The sequence below is a fragment of the Candoia aspera genome, chromosome 4, assembly GCF_035149785.1.
Source record: "Candoia aspera isolate rCanAsp1 chromosome 4, rCanAsp1.hap2, whole genome shotgun sequence".
Taxonomy (NCBI): domain Eukaryota; kingdom Metazoa; phylum Chordata; class Lepidosauria; order Squamata; family Boidae; genus Candoia; species Candoia aspera.
The window spans coordinates 10395033-10413666 of NC_086156.1; the positions used below are offsets into that span (position 1 = coordinate 10395033).

The 18634-nt window shown below is 41.1% G+C and overlaps 1 protein-coding gene across 4 annotated transcripts in view; it reads right to left on the reverse strand.

The window, feature by feature from the left end:
* Positions 1-430: 430 nt before the first annotated feature.
* DIP2C (disco interacting protein 2 homolog C) overlaps positions 431-18634 on the reverse strand; it is a 258599-nt gene continuing 240395 nt past the window's right edge. For all 4 annotated transcript variants that reach the window (XM_063303406.1, XM_063303405.1, XM_063303408.1 and 1 more), the window contains 6 exons: positions 16338-16399; positions 8934-8991; positions 7558-7632; positions 6749-6923; positions 4951-5074; positions 431-1689 (listed from right to left, as the gene is read on the reverse strand). In XM_063303406.1, coding sequence (XP_063159476.1) covers positions 1437-1689; positions 4951-5074; positions 6749-6923; positions 7558-7632; positions 8934-8991; positions 16338-16399 — 747 coding nt within the window. In that variant the 3' untranslated portion in view covers positions 431-1436. The remainder of the gene's footprint in view (positions 1690-4950; positions 5075-6748; positions 6924-7557; positions 7633-8933; positions 8992-16337; positions 16400-18634) is intronic.

Genomic DNA, 18634 nt, shown 5'->3' on the forward strand with positions numbered 1-18634 from the left:
CTTTGGCTGCAAGTCAATCCTGCCCTGGGAAGAGTCACGCAAAGCAGGGCCTGTCCCGGTTTCCGTAAGACTTTGCGTCAGCCGTCCTGCCCGGGACATCCTGCTGCCTCGGCTCTTCCCGACAGACTGGCCAAAACTTGGGGGCCCTCCCGATCCAGGCTTTCCTCTTGAGGACTGCGGCACCGTCTGAGGAAGGAGGGCTGGAGAGGAGGAGGCAGGCGGGAGGCTCGGGGGAGCCTCTGGCTAGGGGGATCAGGGGATGGGGACGCTCACCCCACCCCCCGGAAGGGTCCGCTCTGCCTCCCGCCCCCTGGGCACGCAAGACCGCGGCCTTGAAACCAACTCACGGCCCTGCGAGCGGCAACAAATGTTCGCTTGCTGGTATGTGGAAGATTCTTTTAGGCGGGGATACTGAGCAATCCAGAACTGCTTTTTTCCTAAAAGTTTGTGAATAATGTTTATTATCTACAGTGGGAAAAGAGACACCATGCAAATGATGAGTACTGCATCCTTTTAAAACTTTAAACTCTTTTTTTTTGTCATTAGTGAATTTATATTTCATATATATATATTTTTGATGTGATACTATCCACTCAAGATAATACAACCTTTTGTTTTTATATTAGCAAACATTACAAGAGCTTAATATTCTTGAATGTTTCTCTTTTATACTTCTAAAGAGATCAAAATAAATTAAAGGTTTTGTACATAATTACAGAAGTAGTTAACTTATTTTATCATTTTAGTTTAGTACAAAGATATCTGCAAGTTCATTGCCGAAATACACCTTATTTATAAAGATCTGTTCATTCTAACACTAATAATCAAAGGCTCTTTTCACCTTTGAGCTTCAGCATTTCCAGGAGAGAAAGCTGTTAAAAACTCTAATTTGAGAAGGTGCTGTTTTGAGTATTTTTCTCGTACCTCAATGTAGCTTCCTAAGCAAATGGAATAGAAAATGGCTTAAAATTAGTAATGGATCCAAAGTGGGAAAAGTGTGTTTTTATATGGACATTTTAAAAACAAGCAAACCAAAACAATTCAGTCATATTATGAGCTGTTCAAAAATATCCACGGGTGGGTGGGGGCAGATTAAAAAAAAAATCGCTAGTTCAGTTTAACGTAAGATACAAAGCCATATTACTTAGAAAGCAGTATTCATCCCAATAAGCAAAAAATAATCTTATTTCAAAAAGTCTAGTAATGGGCTTTCCAACAAACCGAAGGCAGTACCCCAAAGTCCTTCTGTGCTAAAATGTAGTGGTAAAAGAAACACATTTCACATTTTTATGTCCTGCCAATAATGAGTGCTTCCATTAAGTCCTAAGAGAAAGAGTTCCGTTTTGAAGAGCGTCACTTGTACATTGTTTAGTGTACATAAAAAAAGTGTTTTATACATCTAGGGTCAAGTCCATGGAAGCCTTAAAGATACAAGACTACATATTATAGGCCACATAGATCGGATCTAACTGGTCTGCCAAAAATCCATCTCGTAGGTGCATTCGCTGCTTCTCTCCACGGGAGTTGATAGGGATGACCCCAACGTCCACCACCACCACGACCCCAACGATCAGATAGTGCTCCTCCAGAACCACGTTGGTGACCAAAGGAACCAGGTCTAAGGCTTCTTGCTCTGATCCATCCAGTTCCACAACGACGACCAGCAGATTTGTCCAGGTAAACACCGCGCTGGAAGGTGATGAGGAAAATGTTGTCAATACACTCCAGGCATGGGGGGGATAGCTGGAATAATTACTGTACTACTTTGGAAGGATAATTCTAACCTGTAAAAACGGATTAACAATATCTGTCTACATAAACTTTGAAATGGACCTTTTCTGTGGACGGGCAAAGAAGAGGACTTGCAGTCAGTCTGGTCAAATTTCTTGGAGCTGTTCAATGACAATTTCCAGGCAATACGTTTGCTTATTTTTTAAACTATTGCTCGCACTTTTTAAAAACTTTAATATTATAGATGGTGTTTATATTTGTGATTCTATTAGCCTGTTTGGTTTGGCAAACCATTTTCTATCTTTCACTAATAAAGCAAAAAAAAAGAACAAAAAAAAAGAACAAAAAAGCAATATAGGCACTGAATTCATCAGTTCATGCTAAAATGTAATCCAGTTTGTTTAATCTGTAATGCAGAGCGTTTGGTGGCGATTTCCTTTACTGGAATTGTCCTGAAGTGCCTCTTTTGGGAAAATATGCAAGTCACCTTCTTGAATGGAAATGGCGTTGCAAATGAAAAATAAATATATCCCTGGTACATGAAACCTTGAGGAGCTGTTTAAATCATCAATCCTGTGGGCATTTTCTGCTCTTCTGAATAACCTAAATGACTTTTTGAAATCCTCATCAATAACTAAAGCACCTCTTTCATTCATTCAATTAATGTGGCTGCCCAACTTACAAATGGGACTCTGGGCAGCTAACAAAAACAACAAATAAGGATATCAAGCAAAAAACCTAAATACACATCATGTTCAAGACAGCCTCATGTACCCTGGCCCAATGCCTCTTCAGTGCCTTATGAATTGCCAGCATGGTCAGAGCCATCTGGATCTCAGAGAGTATGCTATTCCCCAGGGCAGCCACTGCAACAGAAAGTCCTGTCTCTTGGGTCCCATTAGATGACACTGTCTAAGAGAGAGGACCTAGACCATGGCCGCTCTGCCTAATCTTGTGGAATGGGCCAAAATAATAAGAAATAGGTGATACCACAAAAAACTTGTCCCTGCACCATGAAAGGCTTCCAAGTGTTTTCAAGGGTAGTCCAATGTAAAGTGCATTGCCGTAATCCAACCAGGGGGTGACCAAAGCATGAATGACCATGAGCAGGGCCTCCTGACACAGGAGTGGGCACAACTGCCACACAAGATGGATTTGTGCAAAGGCCCTCCTGGCCAAGGCTACCACCTGCTCTTTGAGCAGGGGTTGAAGGTCCAGGAGGACCCTCAAATTGCTACTCCATCCAGAACTAATGATGAAAAGTCCACAAATCTGGGCAGCCTAGAAACCACAGCCCCTCGGTCTTCGTAGGCTTATTCTACTGAAAGCAATGAACTTAAAAGTGTTGTGATTAAGCGAAGTCCCATAATTTTCAGGGCACCTACTTTTAAAACTGTGCGGATGCATTTCCCAATTTGTGTGCTGTGGCACTCCAGGGCACCACAGCAAACTCACAGGGACGCTGTGAGACATTTTACTACTACACAGCCATTTATTAAGCACACCGCTAGGGGCAGTGTGAAAAAACTTACTAAGATGCTAAGAGCATTGTGAATCAAGAAAGTGTGCGAACCTCTGCTGTATGGTTCAAGTAGAGAAAGGATCGTAGTAGGTGCATTCTGTATGCCTTGCTTCTCAGTGTTATGATGCACCCAGAAGCATTTGGGTGGGGAGGGGTCAAATAATGAAAGTAGCATTGTGCCATCAACACACAAGCTCTGCCTCTTTTGCACATCTGCTGTGATCTCATGTGCGTATATGAAAAGGCTGCAGTCTGTGTCCTGATGGTAAAGGAGTATTTTCCCGGGGGTATGTTTGAACTGAAGATGAGGACAAAATTACACTGAAGCCCTAACTGATTTATTGACAGATTCAACCCCATAGGTGGAATCAAGAAGTCTAAAGAGCAGTGGAGTTACAAGCCCTCTTTATATATTTATGCAAATTATTCTTTTGATTGTTAAAATAATAACTATAAGTAGCCATTAGTCGAGGGACGCGGTGGCGCTGCGGGTTAAACCGCTGAGCTGTCGATCGGAAGGTCGGCGGTTCGAAACCGCGCGGCGGGGTGAGCTCCCGTTGCTCGTCCCAGCTCCTGCTCACCTAGCAGTTCGAAAACATGCAAATGTGAGTGGATCAATAGGTACCGCTTCGGCGGGAAGGTAACGGCGTTCCGTGTCGTCATGCTGGCCACATGACCCGGAAGTGTCCCTAGGGACAACGCCGGCTCTAAGGCTTAGAAACGGAGATGAGCACCGCCCCCTAGAGTCGGACACGACTGGACTTTACGTCAAGGGAAACCTTTACCTTTACCTTTAGCCATTAGTCATGCAACAGGATATAGCATTCAGTGTGATTGATAAGGTTAATCTTACTGACTGGATTAATTCACAGGTGTATTGGAAAGTATAGTAAGGGATGGAAAGGTTGAGGCAAAATATCCTCTATATCAGTGTTTCTCAACCTTGGCCGCTTGAAGATGTGTGGACTTCAACTCTCAGAATTCCCTAGCCAGCAAGGCTGGCTGGGGAATTCTGGGAGTTGAAGTCCACACATCTTCAAGCGGCCAAGGTTGAGAAGCACTGCTCTATACAATGGATCCTATGGATAAGAAAAAGGGGCCTAAGAACTGTGGCTCAAGTCACTATTTTACCACAGCCATAGCTATCTAAAGGCCCTGAGTTCTCAGCACTAATTCTTAATTCTTCTATGAGTAGTCTTGCATTCCTGCAGTTAACACTTTCACTTATCTTGTTAGCACATGTTACATCCAATGCACCTGAGAATTCCTTTTTTTAGCTGAGCTAGTAATACTGTTTATACAGATAAATTTGTGTGGACTAGGGTCCAGATCTGGATTTTCTCCTACAGTGACAAAAACCTCCAATCCTGCAGATGTCTCTGAGAAGGGCAGGCTACAGTATCTGAGCTGCAGACCTCCAGGCCATCGGTGTTTGCAGCCTAGATATGGTGATCTAGAAAAGGGAGAATTGCACTTATGGAGTTCCTGTGATCAGGAACCGTCTTTTAGGACCTTGCTCCAATGCCTGATACTCTAAAACCAGATAGGTAAGGACACAGAGAGAGGAAGTTATATCAATTGTATTCTTGTGTGAGTGAATCTGATCCAAGTGAATTTGGATCTAGTCCAAAGAGAGGTATGGCACTGTTCATACAAATGCACACATTCACACAGTGAAACCCGGACCCAGTACTTACCATTCCGTAATGCTTTTGTGCGCTCTAATTACTGATGTCTCTATATCTATGGGATGATACCGCATTCCTCGCAATTCCATGGCTTCATCTAATGCACCTACCACATAAAGCGCATCGTGTCGTTCTGGTACCAAGAGAGGGAAAAGAAAAACAGAAATAGCATATTATACAAAACCACATCAGTAACTTAAGAGTTATCTGACCCTGATTTTACTGTCTTTTCTTTAGGAAAAGTTTTTCCTGACCTGGCTTGGAATTCTGGGAACTGTAGTCTCAACCTCTCTGGAGAATGTATTTATGTTATGAGTGGGAGAGACTGGTTCTGTTCCAATTTCTTATACATGGTTTCAAAATTACATAATAAAGATGAAAGATACTTTAAAAAAAAAAAAAAGACACTTGGTTAAAAAGAAAAACAGCAATTAAAACAGCACTGTATTTATTTCCTCCTCCATTCTTCTTGATATTTTTTCTCAGAGCAGCTCATTATGGGCTATAAAACAGTTAAACAGAAACAAAATATATTTATAATAATCGCATATAAAATTAGTTAAGGTTTAAGCAGAACCAGTAAGAATAAGGTTCAGTAAGAACCAATTACAGTCAACAAAGCTTCGAAAAGTTGGTTTTGACATCAAACCTGGGGCCCTGGTACAGTGGATGAGCCCATTTCTTGGCTGTACTGAGTGGACATTTGTTATGTGTTGTTGCCCAGCTGCTATTTTATGCTATTTATGATTTCAGCTTATTGTTTTTACTTGGTTTTTAACTGTTAGCCACCCAGTCATGCAACTGAGACGGGCGGCCATAGAAAATACATACGTACATACATATATTAAAAAAAAAACCCTGAAAATCTAGCTGGGAAGAACACTTTTTATTACCCTTCTAAAAAGATGGTGGACAATGCCACAGAACCCAAGTAACACAAGCACTTATTAAAAGAATCTAAGCAAATCTCTTCCTTTCACCTGGGATCTGACATCTTCAAAACAGGCAAAGCACTCCACAGTTAGGTGCCTCTTTGCTAACGCCCCAAACTTTTAAGTTTTTGCCTACTACATTCTGTAGCTGAGGAATGAAAGGGCTTCCCCAGATGGTCTCAGTGAAAAGATCGGCTGCCAAAGCCAGTGGTGCCATTGGGCCAGGACTCTGACATAGAGATCCAGGGCCTTTACCCAACAGAATGAGCCAGGCCCCTGCAGGCAGCATCAAACAACACGTATTATCATTCATTTATGTGTGTTTGTGTGTGTGTGTGTGTGAGAGAGAGAGACAGAGAGAGAGAGAGAGATTCATTTCAACATGGATTACAAGAAAATCTGATAAATACTGATTAATAGACAATTGCCCAATTAACTACAAAGAAAGTGCACACGAAGTAAATGCTTGGTCTAACGGACCTTGGTCTAACGGACCGAGGCAGCTTGTTTAATCATTCTATTCTGATCTCACATTAAAAATTACAATTTGGGAGTTTTGCTGGGGAGGCACCAAAAGCAAAGCTCTCAGACAATACTTCTCTGCATTGCACATGTTGTGTATCTCATGTAGGTGCAATCAGAGGAGATTCTGGGGGACGCAAAAACAGGGTCTGGGCCTGCTGTAACGGCACCGTGACTTCTCCTAGCCAAAGCACAGCATCCTTCTCGTCCTGTCTACAGCCTGGACATGGCTGCATAAACTGAAGTAAACAACAGAACTCCTGGGAAACTACTGCAGAATGTACAGCCATTATGTACCGTTCTCCAGAAGCTGTGCTGGGTACTCATTTCCAAAACTTAACCAGAGAACTTACCCCCATTTGCATCTGTAAGTTCTGTTCTCCTCAAGAATCCCAGGTAGCCAGTTCGTGCCCAGATAGTCTGTGTGTCTCCAAAACTAAGTCTTGAGTTAAAATGATCTGATTGTAGGGATTCATCACCGTAGATTGTAAAATATCCACTGGCGTTGTGAGCACTGTGAACCCATATCTACATGGAGCAGGGAAAAAAAAAGTTTTAATTGGAGGAAGGTTTTTTGACAACACTTTGCTGCAGACAATTTTAAACCCTTGGTCTTCCCAGTAAAGCCCTTCACCGAAAGGAACACTTTCAGATAACTTAAGGTCTGAGAATCAGTGGTAGCTTCTGACGTGGGTCCCAATGGTTGGGGTCTCTCAAGACTGCCAAATCTTGCAAGATCTTGGCATTCTCACTTGACTTATCACAAGAATTCAGGCAGAATATTTTTTTTAAAAAAAGCAGCGGTAAACAACAGCCACCCAACCACCTTTGCAGTGGCTGGGATACTGCCAAAAATGGACATGTTCATCTGCAATCACATGCTGTGGGTACAAGAGGTATTTTCCTGGAGTAGCAGCTTACCGAGAAGGGGAGGGGGGAACAAACTTAGAAAAGACATTAATAGTTCTTAACTATGACAATGCAAAGTAGTTACTAACTTGCCTACCATTAATTCCACACACCTACATAAAGCTGTGTGACACATACCTGCTAGACCAGGCTGTTTGCCATACATTGCCCGAATAATGCAATGACAAAAAGGAGTTGGCTTGTAATCAGCTCCTGTCATTCAGTACTGACCTTGGCACAGTGTGTGACTCACCTCTCCAAGATGAGAGTCGCCCAGGGGGCCCTTTGTTTCTGGATTAGCGATAATGATGCGAACTCCAGGGAGAATCTATTGAAAGACAAAATGAGTCATATTTGGTCAGGAGGCAGGTTGGGTCTATATTGTTTCATGCAAGAACAGAACTTTCCTGCCTCATTTCTGAGGTCTTTAAGAAACACAGCAGGCTTCACAAAAAGAGGTTGGTGTAATTTCTCAGAGGAAAGTGACACGACACTCAGCTTTGTAAACTTATTATTGCGAATTAGCTCTTCATTGGCGAGGATGAGTCATCAGTCTTGGTGTTTTCACTTGTGCCCAAAATGATGACCACCAGCAGTGTTAATGATGTGGAAAGCACATGGTAAGCATATATTCTACATGTATAAGGATCCAGATGCAATTTCTTACAAGAAGGTCCCTCAAGAATTATTGCCAATTAGCACAGACCAGAGATGGGTCTTCTGGGGCTCAGATCCACATTTTTTCCAAAATGTGATAGTGGGGTGATGATGGGGAGAATCATGGTGATCAGCTCCGAAACCCAAATTTTCTATTTGCTCCTCCTCATCCAATCATTTTGTTTTCCAAACATATTCTCTCTCTCTCTCTCTCTCTCTCTCTCTCTCACACACACACACACACATGCATTCTAATGTGTCTATTGTCTCAGGAAGATAGAAGCTACATAGCATCAAAAACTCTTTTCTCTTCTCTTTCTTCCACAGCCATCTATTAACCTCCATTCTCACATTTTTTTTCCCAATCTACATCCTCCCATTCACATTTCCCCCAGTCACAAAGTTTCCTTCCTCTCATTCATACATTTTATCTCATTCACATGGGTCATTCAGTTTTTTTTTTCGTGGAAGGTCAAGAAAAATAGGCACCTCTTTCTTCCTGGGATAATAGGGAAAGACAAACAGGATACACTAGACCTCCAAAGTTGCATGTGGCCTTCAGACAACAATTTGCCCACATGTGATATAGATAATATTGCTACAAATGGATGAAAAGTTTTGATATAAATAATAAATGATATAAATAAATAATTCCCAACTTGAGGAAGTCCAGGTGGTTTAGATTTAACTCCCAGAAGACCAAAGGCCATGCTTGAGATACCACCAAGATAACATTGGAGTATTGATCCTTCATATCAAGAAAACATACATCCTCCAATGAATTGACTCTAGTTTCACAAGCCCTAAGTTTCTAGAATTCAGGCGCTATTAATTAGTAAGTTAATAATATGCATGATTCTGCAAGCTCCCACATAAGCATTTATGTAGATAATCATATGTATGCATGTACATGTCCCCAACTTATTTGCTTAATCACTCCATTCAGATGGTTAAGAATTTTTACATTTTTACCTTTCCTGATTCCATGAGAGGCAAACTGTGGGGGGATCCTCTTTCTACTAAACGCACTCTGAAAATAAAAATATATAGAACAGTAATTATGAATGCACAAAAATTGCAGCACCAGACATCCATACAGAGCTACACCATTACTTTCAAGCATCTGAATTTCAGCTACTGTTACTTTGCCCAGTTGCTTTCTGTTTGTTGCAAAACCACTTCCCTGCTAGATGGAAGATCCAGCTTTTGAAAATAAACCTGCAATCTTCTCCCTGCTTACTGAACACAACTTACTTACTTTTAAGTCAGGGATGCACAAACTGAAACCCCAAGCTGTACATAGTCTGAAAACCATGTATTGTGCCAAGGATGTTATCTAAATCAGACAACAATCCAATGCCTGAGTTGGTTAGCAGCAGGTCAATTTGAGTAGCAGGAGTTAGGAACTGGTAGGACCACTGTGCTCAGAGACAGGTTCCCATGGTGTGTGTGTGTTTGTGTGTGTTCTCTCCTTCTTGTTCATATTTCTGGGCAGCCTGTGCTTAGTCCCTGGCAATTCTGGGTTGGCACTGTCCATTGCCCCTTCCCCCTTCTAGGTGCCTCCCCTAGAAAACCTTCAACAACATGTTTTGTAATGTTATGTTTAGAACTAGAGAGAAAGGGCCAACTGGGCATTATCAGTTAAGAGCACGTTCTCTTTGTCAGATCCCACACAGGCAGTTAGTAAAAGACCGAGAAACATGGGCATCCGTGGTGTGTGTTGGTGTGTGTGTGTGAAAGGTCAAGATGGAATGCACAACCACGCAACTGAGGGAATGTCCCTTTTTTATGTGCACGCTACACCCCTGCTAAAAAATCTCAACCTTAACAAGCTGAGCAAAATTGCTTTCTGTACAAGCCAAGAGCTTGAGTAATTTTCATGAACTGGACTTTGGCAACTTGAAGCTTGTGTGAACTTCCACTCTCAGAATTCCCCAGCCAGCCATGCTCAACACATCTTTAAGTTGCTGAGATTGAAAAACACTGGGCTAGATAAACACCCCTGACTGAGGTGCTCAACAGATTAAAATATTGCACTAAATTGTCATTCCTAAAGAGATAGGACATTATTAAATACATTAGGAAGAGTATTAATGGCATTTCATTAAAACGTGTTTAATATATTTAACTTAACTGAAATACAGTTTTGGCCTTGCCCCTCCCTCCTGTTCTTTCCTGGCTCTGCCTGCTATGGGAATTCAGCCACAGAGGCTAATGCTTGAAAAAATAGAAATCAACTTGTATAGTTAAAACTTTGGAGGGAGAAGACAGGGCAAGTCAAGGAAGGGAGGGTCTAAGAAAGCAGAACACTTGACAAAAGGAGAATTGTTGCTGCTGATTTTATCACTGTACCTCAGGTGCATCTAGAGCAACTCAATTCTTTTGCCAGGAGAGACTATTAGTCCATGTGAAATTGCTTCCTGACCTTGTAGAATATGCAGCTTTTGTACATCAGAGCCAGAAAAGAGGAAGCTTGAGTAATTTATATGTATCTACTCCTTCAAAGTGGCAGTTTTTCAGACAAGTCAGTCTGAACAGTTGCCTTCTCTTTGCTGTCCCCACTATTCCTTTGAAAAATGACACTGAGTGGTTTTAATAACTATTTATTAAATAATAATTATTTATATAGCACCCTTCCCCCACAAAGCTAAAGGCTGTATGTAGGAGGTTACATGCAGCAACCAGGCTGAAGAGATAGAGCCTGCCACAGTCAAATCCCTGAGCTTTGTGGTTCAACTGAAATTTGAACGTGAGATTCATTGGTTCGGAAATTCAATGCTCATTTCATTGTGATACCTGGGCTGTGTTCAAAATTGGCCTAAGAGATTTGCAGAACAGAGGCTAAGAGGAGATGATCCCACATCTTTGAAAACAATTAAGAATATTATATAGTAGGGTTGTGTGGTGCTTTGCATTCAAAGGGGAGAAAAAGTGCTTCTGGGAGCAAATGAGTGCTTCTTAAACACAATGTGTCTTTTCTTGGGTTTTGGGGGCAGCCACATTATCCTGAAAAAAGATGTAGCTGCTTTAAAGAGTCGCTGAAAGATACTCTGTATTCCGAAGCCTTTTTCTCCCCCTTGAATCCAACACACTACACAGCCCTATTCTACGGTCTTTCTCTCAATCATATACCACTTGGCTTCAAACCAGTGCTGATATTTCCAATGAGCACAGAGCAAATAGCTAAACCCTCCAATTAATTCATGTACAGAAAAGCAAGAGATGGTCAAAAGTAGTTTTGTTTTTTTAATGGAGTCTCTTAAACAACTCTTATTTAGGTTCTACAGACAAACATAATGACATGGAACACTGCATTTTTGTTTTCAGAAAGTATATTCATCAAGAAAACGTTTATTCATTGAAGTCCCAAATCTCTCCTCTTACATCATCATATACTTGGTCAGAGGTGCACATGAGAATGAAGGCTGCAATTTCATGGACTTTGTCAAAACAGCCCCATACACCTGTTGCTCCAAATGTCATTCCTATGGCAGTGATAAACTGATGAAGCAATGAAGAAAGGGAGTTTGCCAGGACTATGAAGGGACGCTAGGAAGCAGCTGCAAGGGGCTAACTAAAATTAGAAGTGAAAACTGCTCAATAGGATGAAAAAGGAGGATGAGAAGAGCAGGTATGAGGTTTTCTGCAAGAGTTGTTTAAAAGAATTCCTAAAGAGAAGCTTTCTCCAACATGGTCATCTTGACACTGCAGAAGGCTACTATAGACACTGACTAGTCCCCACTTCTCTTCCTAAATTCAGTGCCTCAAAAACCAAATTAAAGATGGCAAAATTAAAAATTAGCTAAATTACAGATGAGTGAACATGGGTCACTGTAGCAAACTGATTCACAACTGGAAAATATACAACCTTAATGTTTAACACAGCAAAGGTAAAGGCACTCAACTTCCAACTGCCATGCAACAGGGTTGCCAGAAGAGAAGGAAAATGAGCTTAACCCTGTGTAAGATCAGTAATCAGTGCAGTACTGGGGAAGCTATCACAATTTTGTTCATCATATCGATTATTAGTTTTGCCTATCTGCACCAACAAAGAATTATCAATAAGCTCAATGCACAATTCCATATTTGTGATTGGCACTGAGTGTACATATTTCATATAAACAGAGAAGATTAGTAAGTATGCCCAACAGAAAAGCTGAAAAAAGCATCAAAGCCTTCTTTATATATGCAGGCCACGGGATCCTCATTTGGGCAAAATTCTGATTTAGGAATATGAGCACTTCCTGGCTCTTCTTATTTATTGGTTTCACCACCTGCTCTGCCCATGTATAGGCAAAGTTTAAGTAGAAGAAAAGATAGTGTAAAAGACAGTAGACAGTACATGCCACACATTTAAAAGAGCACATATTTAAAAATATAAATACTAGAATAACCCAGTATTGAATTTTAGCTCAGAAAAGTCCTAGTACAGAGCTAGAAGATGTTAAATTTTGCTGGAACTAAGGAGAGGGAGTATTCTAAAATTCAGAAGCAACCATCAACAAAAGAGCCGTATAATAACTTGGCATCAGTTTGGTAACACTAAAGAATTACCCGTCTTCTTCTGAACTTCCTCTCCTATTTTCATATTGTGCTATTTTTATACACCATTTCCCCTGGTTGATGTGCCCGTGCCCAAACATTTTTGGAGGCTGTCTGAGTTTACACCCACATGTTTTTCATAATGCCATGGGCAGGCCAAATAACTCCAATATGAGGGAAAAGCAGGCAAGTCTGAAATGTGATTAATTTACTCCCTGCTGCAAATGCCACATCTAGTAATTAGTTACAGGAATAGATCAATTAAGACAGGGTGACTGCAAGGTATGGTAAAAAAAAAAAAAGCCAAGATGACAGCCTGATAGTGCTATCAAAGCTTCACCTGTTTTTTATGCGTGGACACCCAGAGAAACTTTGGGTGGAGCTTTGACCGCACCATCATGGCCACCATCTTGACTGTTTTTATGATGCCCTGCAGACACCCCTGAAAGAGGATTTTCCAACTCCCCAACCAGCAAGCAGGGGGCGTGGTGGCTCAGTGGTTAAGACGCCAGGCTTGTCAACCAGAAGGTTGCAAGTTCGGTGGTTCGAGAGTGCCACGCAGCAGAGTGAGCTTCTGCACTCACCCCAGCTCTTGCCAACCTAGCGATTCGAAAGCATGCAAATGCGAGTAGATAAATAGGGACCACTTCGGCGGGAAGGTAACAGTGTTTCCGTGATTGTCATGCTGGCCACATGATGCGGAAGTGTCCTTAGACAACGCTGGCTCTTTGGCCATGGAAACAGAGATGAGCACCGCCCCCTAGTGTGTCATTAGACACGACTAAATGGGAATCTTTCCCTTTTACAACCAGCAAGCATCTTTCCACTATAGTCCCTTTGTCAATACAAGGATTCAAGAGACAGTTGCTCAATCTTTGGTGCTGGGAGGTAGCAGTACTCCTTGCACCATCCCTCACTGTAGTGGCAATGCAGAAGACCATTGTTCTTTCAAAGAGTTAAGTGACATATGTTGATTTTCTCCCTCACACAAAGAAGATTTGAGTTTATGTTGAGTTATGCTGATGTTTAATTGCTTGTTTTTTATTTCTGTTTGGCGGGGGGGGGGGGAATAAAACCACAAGACTGAAAGTTTGTAAGTCTGCTCCTCCAACAGCCCTCCAGAACATATATTTGTTTGGAGTGGGGAGAGAGATAAGAGAAAACCCCCCAATTGTTTTGTTAAGATCTGTAAAACTTCCCAGGCTCTTGGATGATGTCATAGACAGGTGTTTTTGGGCCTTGGGAAGCTTCCTAGTCAAGGTCAGGTCTCGTAGCCTGCAACCAGTGTATTTTATACTGGAATTTTATTATATATTTATTGTTTTATATTGTAAACCATCCAGAGTCCCTCCGGTTGGAGGAGATGGGTGGTGACAAATTTGATAAACAAACAAACAAACCATGGAAACATGGTCACGAGGTTTAAGGGCCAGACTTGGATAAAACTCTTGGAAGTGTTTTGGAATTTGGGAGCTTTTGTACAGATCCAGTGCGCTGGGTGCTGTAGAACAATTGCCACCCTGGGGGGGGGGGCGGTCCCTGTTGCCTTGGTGAGGAGGCTCCTGGCAACATAAAAGGGATTGGGTATCAACTTGCTTAGGTATGTTATGATTTCTTTCCTTATGCTATGCTTTTTATACTTTTGTTTAATCTGCCTAAACTGTGTTTCTGGTTTAAACTGTGTTTCTGTTTAACTCTGTTTGCTTAAGTTTATAATAAAGCTTAAAGTCTCTTTATCCACTGGTGTGCTTATTGTGTTTGGATCTAAAAGAACCAATTGTCTGAGCACCTGATCGCTGCTTGGACACTTGGCAGAACACTCATCCTTGGAGGCCTCTGCCCCCCCTCCAAATTTCAGTTTGTAAAACACAAATTCTTATGGCGCTGGATTTACTTCAAAGCAAAGCTCTGGCTTTCTACCACTGTCTTCTTCATCTCCGTACCCATATTGTCTCTGAGCCATAGGGAAAGAAAAGAAAAAGGGGCCCTGGTTGCTAAGCTGAAGAGGGTTTGGAGATGGGAGAAAGTTGGGTGGGTCTTGGAAAGGCTATATAGGTGGAGGGGGAAAAAACAAGCAGAGAGAGAAAAGCTCTCACCAAAGCTTTCGATAAAATCGGTTAGTCAAATTTTGCCTTTTAATAAAATCTGTTAGTCAGAAAAGGTGCCACCAAACTCCTGATTTTGTGCCACCGTGGACCAACACAGCTCCCATCCTGTAAGGTCTGGACTAACTTCCTAACTGACAGCTAATTGTTTATTTGCAACATCACTCGCAGGCTGAGCTACTGGATTCTTATACAGGATGATTGTAGTGGATAATCAAGAAATGGCATTTTTCTTACTTCCTTCTAAACTCAAAGGAGCAGGGAGACAGACACCCCCACCCCAAAATCAAAGAAGTGGTAGCAGAGAACTAACAAAACAGAAAATGGCTGTCCCAGAACAAAAGTCCTGGGAGCTGCTGGATACCACCTGACTGAGGACAAAGGCTAGATTTGCTAAGAAGCCCACAGGAGGGCTGAAGCGTGAATTGGAACGGAAAAGGCTCGTCCTTTTACGTGACGGTTGTAATTTTTGTGTTCCCAGGTATCATCTCTGGAAGAACTAGAATCCTGGAGTTGGGTGTATTTCCCACCATGGGGAAGTCGGCTCATTTGCAGAGCTCAATTGAAACTGAACAGGTGGGAACAGTTCACCTGTCATTAATTATAACACACACTCAAATTCTTCATGTAATTGTTTCTATAGCAAGAAATCCAGCTTTAAGACCACTAAGGAAGATCTTTCCAGGTCAATCAAACCATCAAGTCAAGGAAAGTAATGTATAGTGCTGAGTGAAAACTGTGATGAAATGGTACACTGCTGCGTTTTTGCAAGAAAAGGGTTGATGGGACCCTTCCATTTAAGAAAGGCAGGAAGAAGCCTACAGCAATTTAAAAGAAAGGGCGTTGACCACTGGAGGAAAGAAAAGGACTGATAGGGTTGTCTATAGAGTCAAAAAAATCAAGACAGCTCCTGTACAATTGAAGCCACACCCCTTTTTCTACATGTGCCACATGTAAAAAGAACACGGGGCTTCAATCATGCAGTTGCAGCAGCCATCTTGACTTTTCTGACCAACTCTTCTGTCAGGTATCCCTGGACATCCATGATTAAGCACTCCAGAGGAAATGCTTTCACGTACCTCCATATAAAGCAACTTCTACATGACACCCATTCATAAAATTACTACCAAATAAAGCACTGATGGTTAATAATCAACTGGTTCTCTGAGTAAATGAGAGACAGAATATAATAATCCTACCACACAGCATATGATAAATGATAAAAGGAGATTTTGCTGCTTGTGCTGGAATTTACAGGTTACCATCTGGAAATTATTTATATGTGGAATTTCTTAGCGGAAATGCTCTCTTCCACCTGATATTTTAGGCACTTACCAAGGACTCATCTTTTTACTTAAGCCTTTTCTGTGTGGATAACACATGTGAATATGTTTTATATTTAATGTGCTTAATATACAGTAATTTTATTTGCTAGTATTTAAATGATTAATGCCCTTTGCTTCTTAGTATTTTAACTTTGAGAAATTTGAATATACAAATGGAATATAGAAATTGCTTTAAAAAATGGTAAAAAGAAATCTGGAAGTATTTAAAAAACCAGCAGAAAGTAAAACAAAAACTACCTACCTACCTACCTACTTACTGATCTATCTCCTTTCTATTTCTTCTTGTGACCAACAAGATGTGACAAACATTTTTATCTTCCTCCCTCAAATACTACTTGTACATTCCAGTTACAAATTTGGCAAAATTAGAATAAAAATTATACCTGTCATGTCTGAGGGCCCTCATGTCAACATACACAGTGGTCGGATCTGGCCCAGATGTTCCCTGTAAAAGAAAACTCTTAGTTAGCATCTGAAGAAATAGGTCTCTCTACATTTTATTTATTGTTACAGTTTTAAAACTGAAAATCTGTTATACTGTCATGGTACTATACCATGTGTCATGGTAAAAAAAAAAGTACACATTAGTATTGTCTGTATATATAGGTGATCCTCATTTAGTGACTGCCTCATGGAGTGACCGTTTGCAGTTATGATGGTGATGAAAAAGTAACCTTATGACCAATCCTCACATTTATGACCTTTGTAGGTCTGTAAAGCAAAGGAAAGCTGAAGTAAGATCAAAAGAACAGTCATGGTTTTACTTAATGACCACTTCACTTAATGACTGAGTTGCCAGCCCCAATTGTGATCACTAAACAAGGACTACCTGTATATATATATGGAAATCTAATCATCTCTTCTTTGGCTTCTTTATTAACCTGTTGATTGCAAACATAATTTCTAGTTGCTCATCTTCCTGAAAACGAGTTTCAATGGAAAAATAATGAAGGGTGCATAAGTTTGGCCAATTCTAAAAGAAAGGGAATTGGCTGAAGACGACACAGCCTGTAAAGGCTCAAGCCTGTGATTAAATTTCCTGAGACACAGATGCAAAAGTTTTATTTAAAGTTGATAATGTTGTAAAGCAAGACATATGATATTAACATATACAGATTGAGGAAGCATAACCAGTTATTCTGTTACTTTAAAAACATACTGTATTTTAAAAACAGTGCATTAATTTGTTTATGATGTCTTCACTTATCCCCTGGCCATTTCACCCTTAATACAGTAATTCTTTCTATGTCCACATACTTATGCTCTTTAAAGAAGCTTTCTTCTTTCTAGGCTAAGGCTGGGTTCACACACTACACTAAACCATTGTTTACTGACTGGGATCATACATCACACCAAGCCAAAAGCATGGTTTACAAACCACACAGACTGAGTTCACACTGAATGCTAAATGAACAAATTGACTTAGTATATCATGTGAAGTAGCCCAAGTGAGACTTTTACCTCAATACAATTAAAAAAAAACCTAATGAGACATAGTGAATTGGCTAAATACTATATAATGCAATCCAGGACAGATTATTTGGATTAGAAACCAGATGCATTAAACCACATTGCTTTCTAATCACCTTCAGGTTTTGTTGCCACACTGGCACTGCAAAGCCACTTCATGTTTGGAGATGCTTTAAGACTTAAAGTGCCCAACCTGTCCTGTGCAATGTGCCAAAAATGTGCATTTGCAGAAAGGCACATTCTATAGGCATATTAGCCAGGGAGGGATAATTGGTTCATTTCGCAGTGTATGTTCTCTTGATGGAAAACCCAAGTCCGGATATGTCTAAAGGGGGAACAGCTATTATGCCAGCACATGTTTAATAAGAACTGGTTTGCTGTAGTTTCAATTTATTTACAGCCAAAAGGCCCAAATAAGGTTTGGTTAAGGTGTTGGACAAGAACTGGGGAGATCCAGGTTCAAGTTTGCTCCGAGCCCCAGATGCTCACTGGATGGCTTCAGCCCAGTCACTCTTTCTCATCTCAATTATTATGGTGGGGTAAAATTGGAGAGGGTGTTACATATACCGACTTGAGCACCTGAAGGAAAGTTGGACAACAAAGAAACAAATGAAGAACTATTGGGACATCTACAAAAATAAAGCAAGCTGGCACACCATGAGGTTGAAAAAGAATGGATACTGGACTCCTCTTGGGTTTCCAGGCCACTTTTTGGCACTTTATTTCTTGGTACTCCTTAAAAAAAATCAGACTCTATGCTAAGGAAAGCAGGAGGCATCTAAAAGAAGTAACATTGACCAGCATCCCATCACCAGAGCAAGAGAAAATTACAGGAGGGGCATTGCCAGGCATCTTGGCATAATGCCAACACATTGTATTCTTGTGTTGGCATGGAGGGGCTCAGTTCTCAATGTGCTAATATACTCAGCAGCAGCGAAACAGACTAGTGCTGAGAGCGGAGAAGCCCATTAGCATTAATGAAAAAGTGGGGACGTGCGAGAGGGTCAGTCTATAAATATGACCTTAGGAATTGTTTGTGTGATTGACCAGAAGCAGGTTATAAAATCCAGTTGTGATGGTTTGTATATTAGGGCTCAACCTGGGTGCCGTTTTTTAAAACACATTCCCAAGCACATGAATAAAGCCTTGGTTAACTTTTGATGAGGACTAAATCTGGATCACAGCTGTTAAATATTTCGTTTCTGTACAC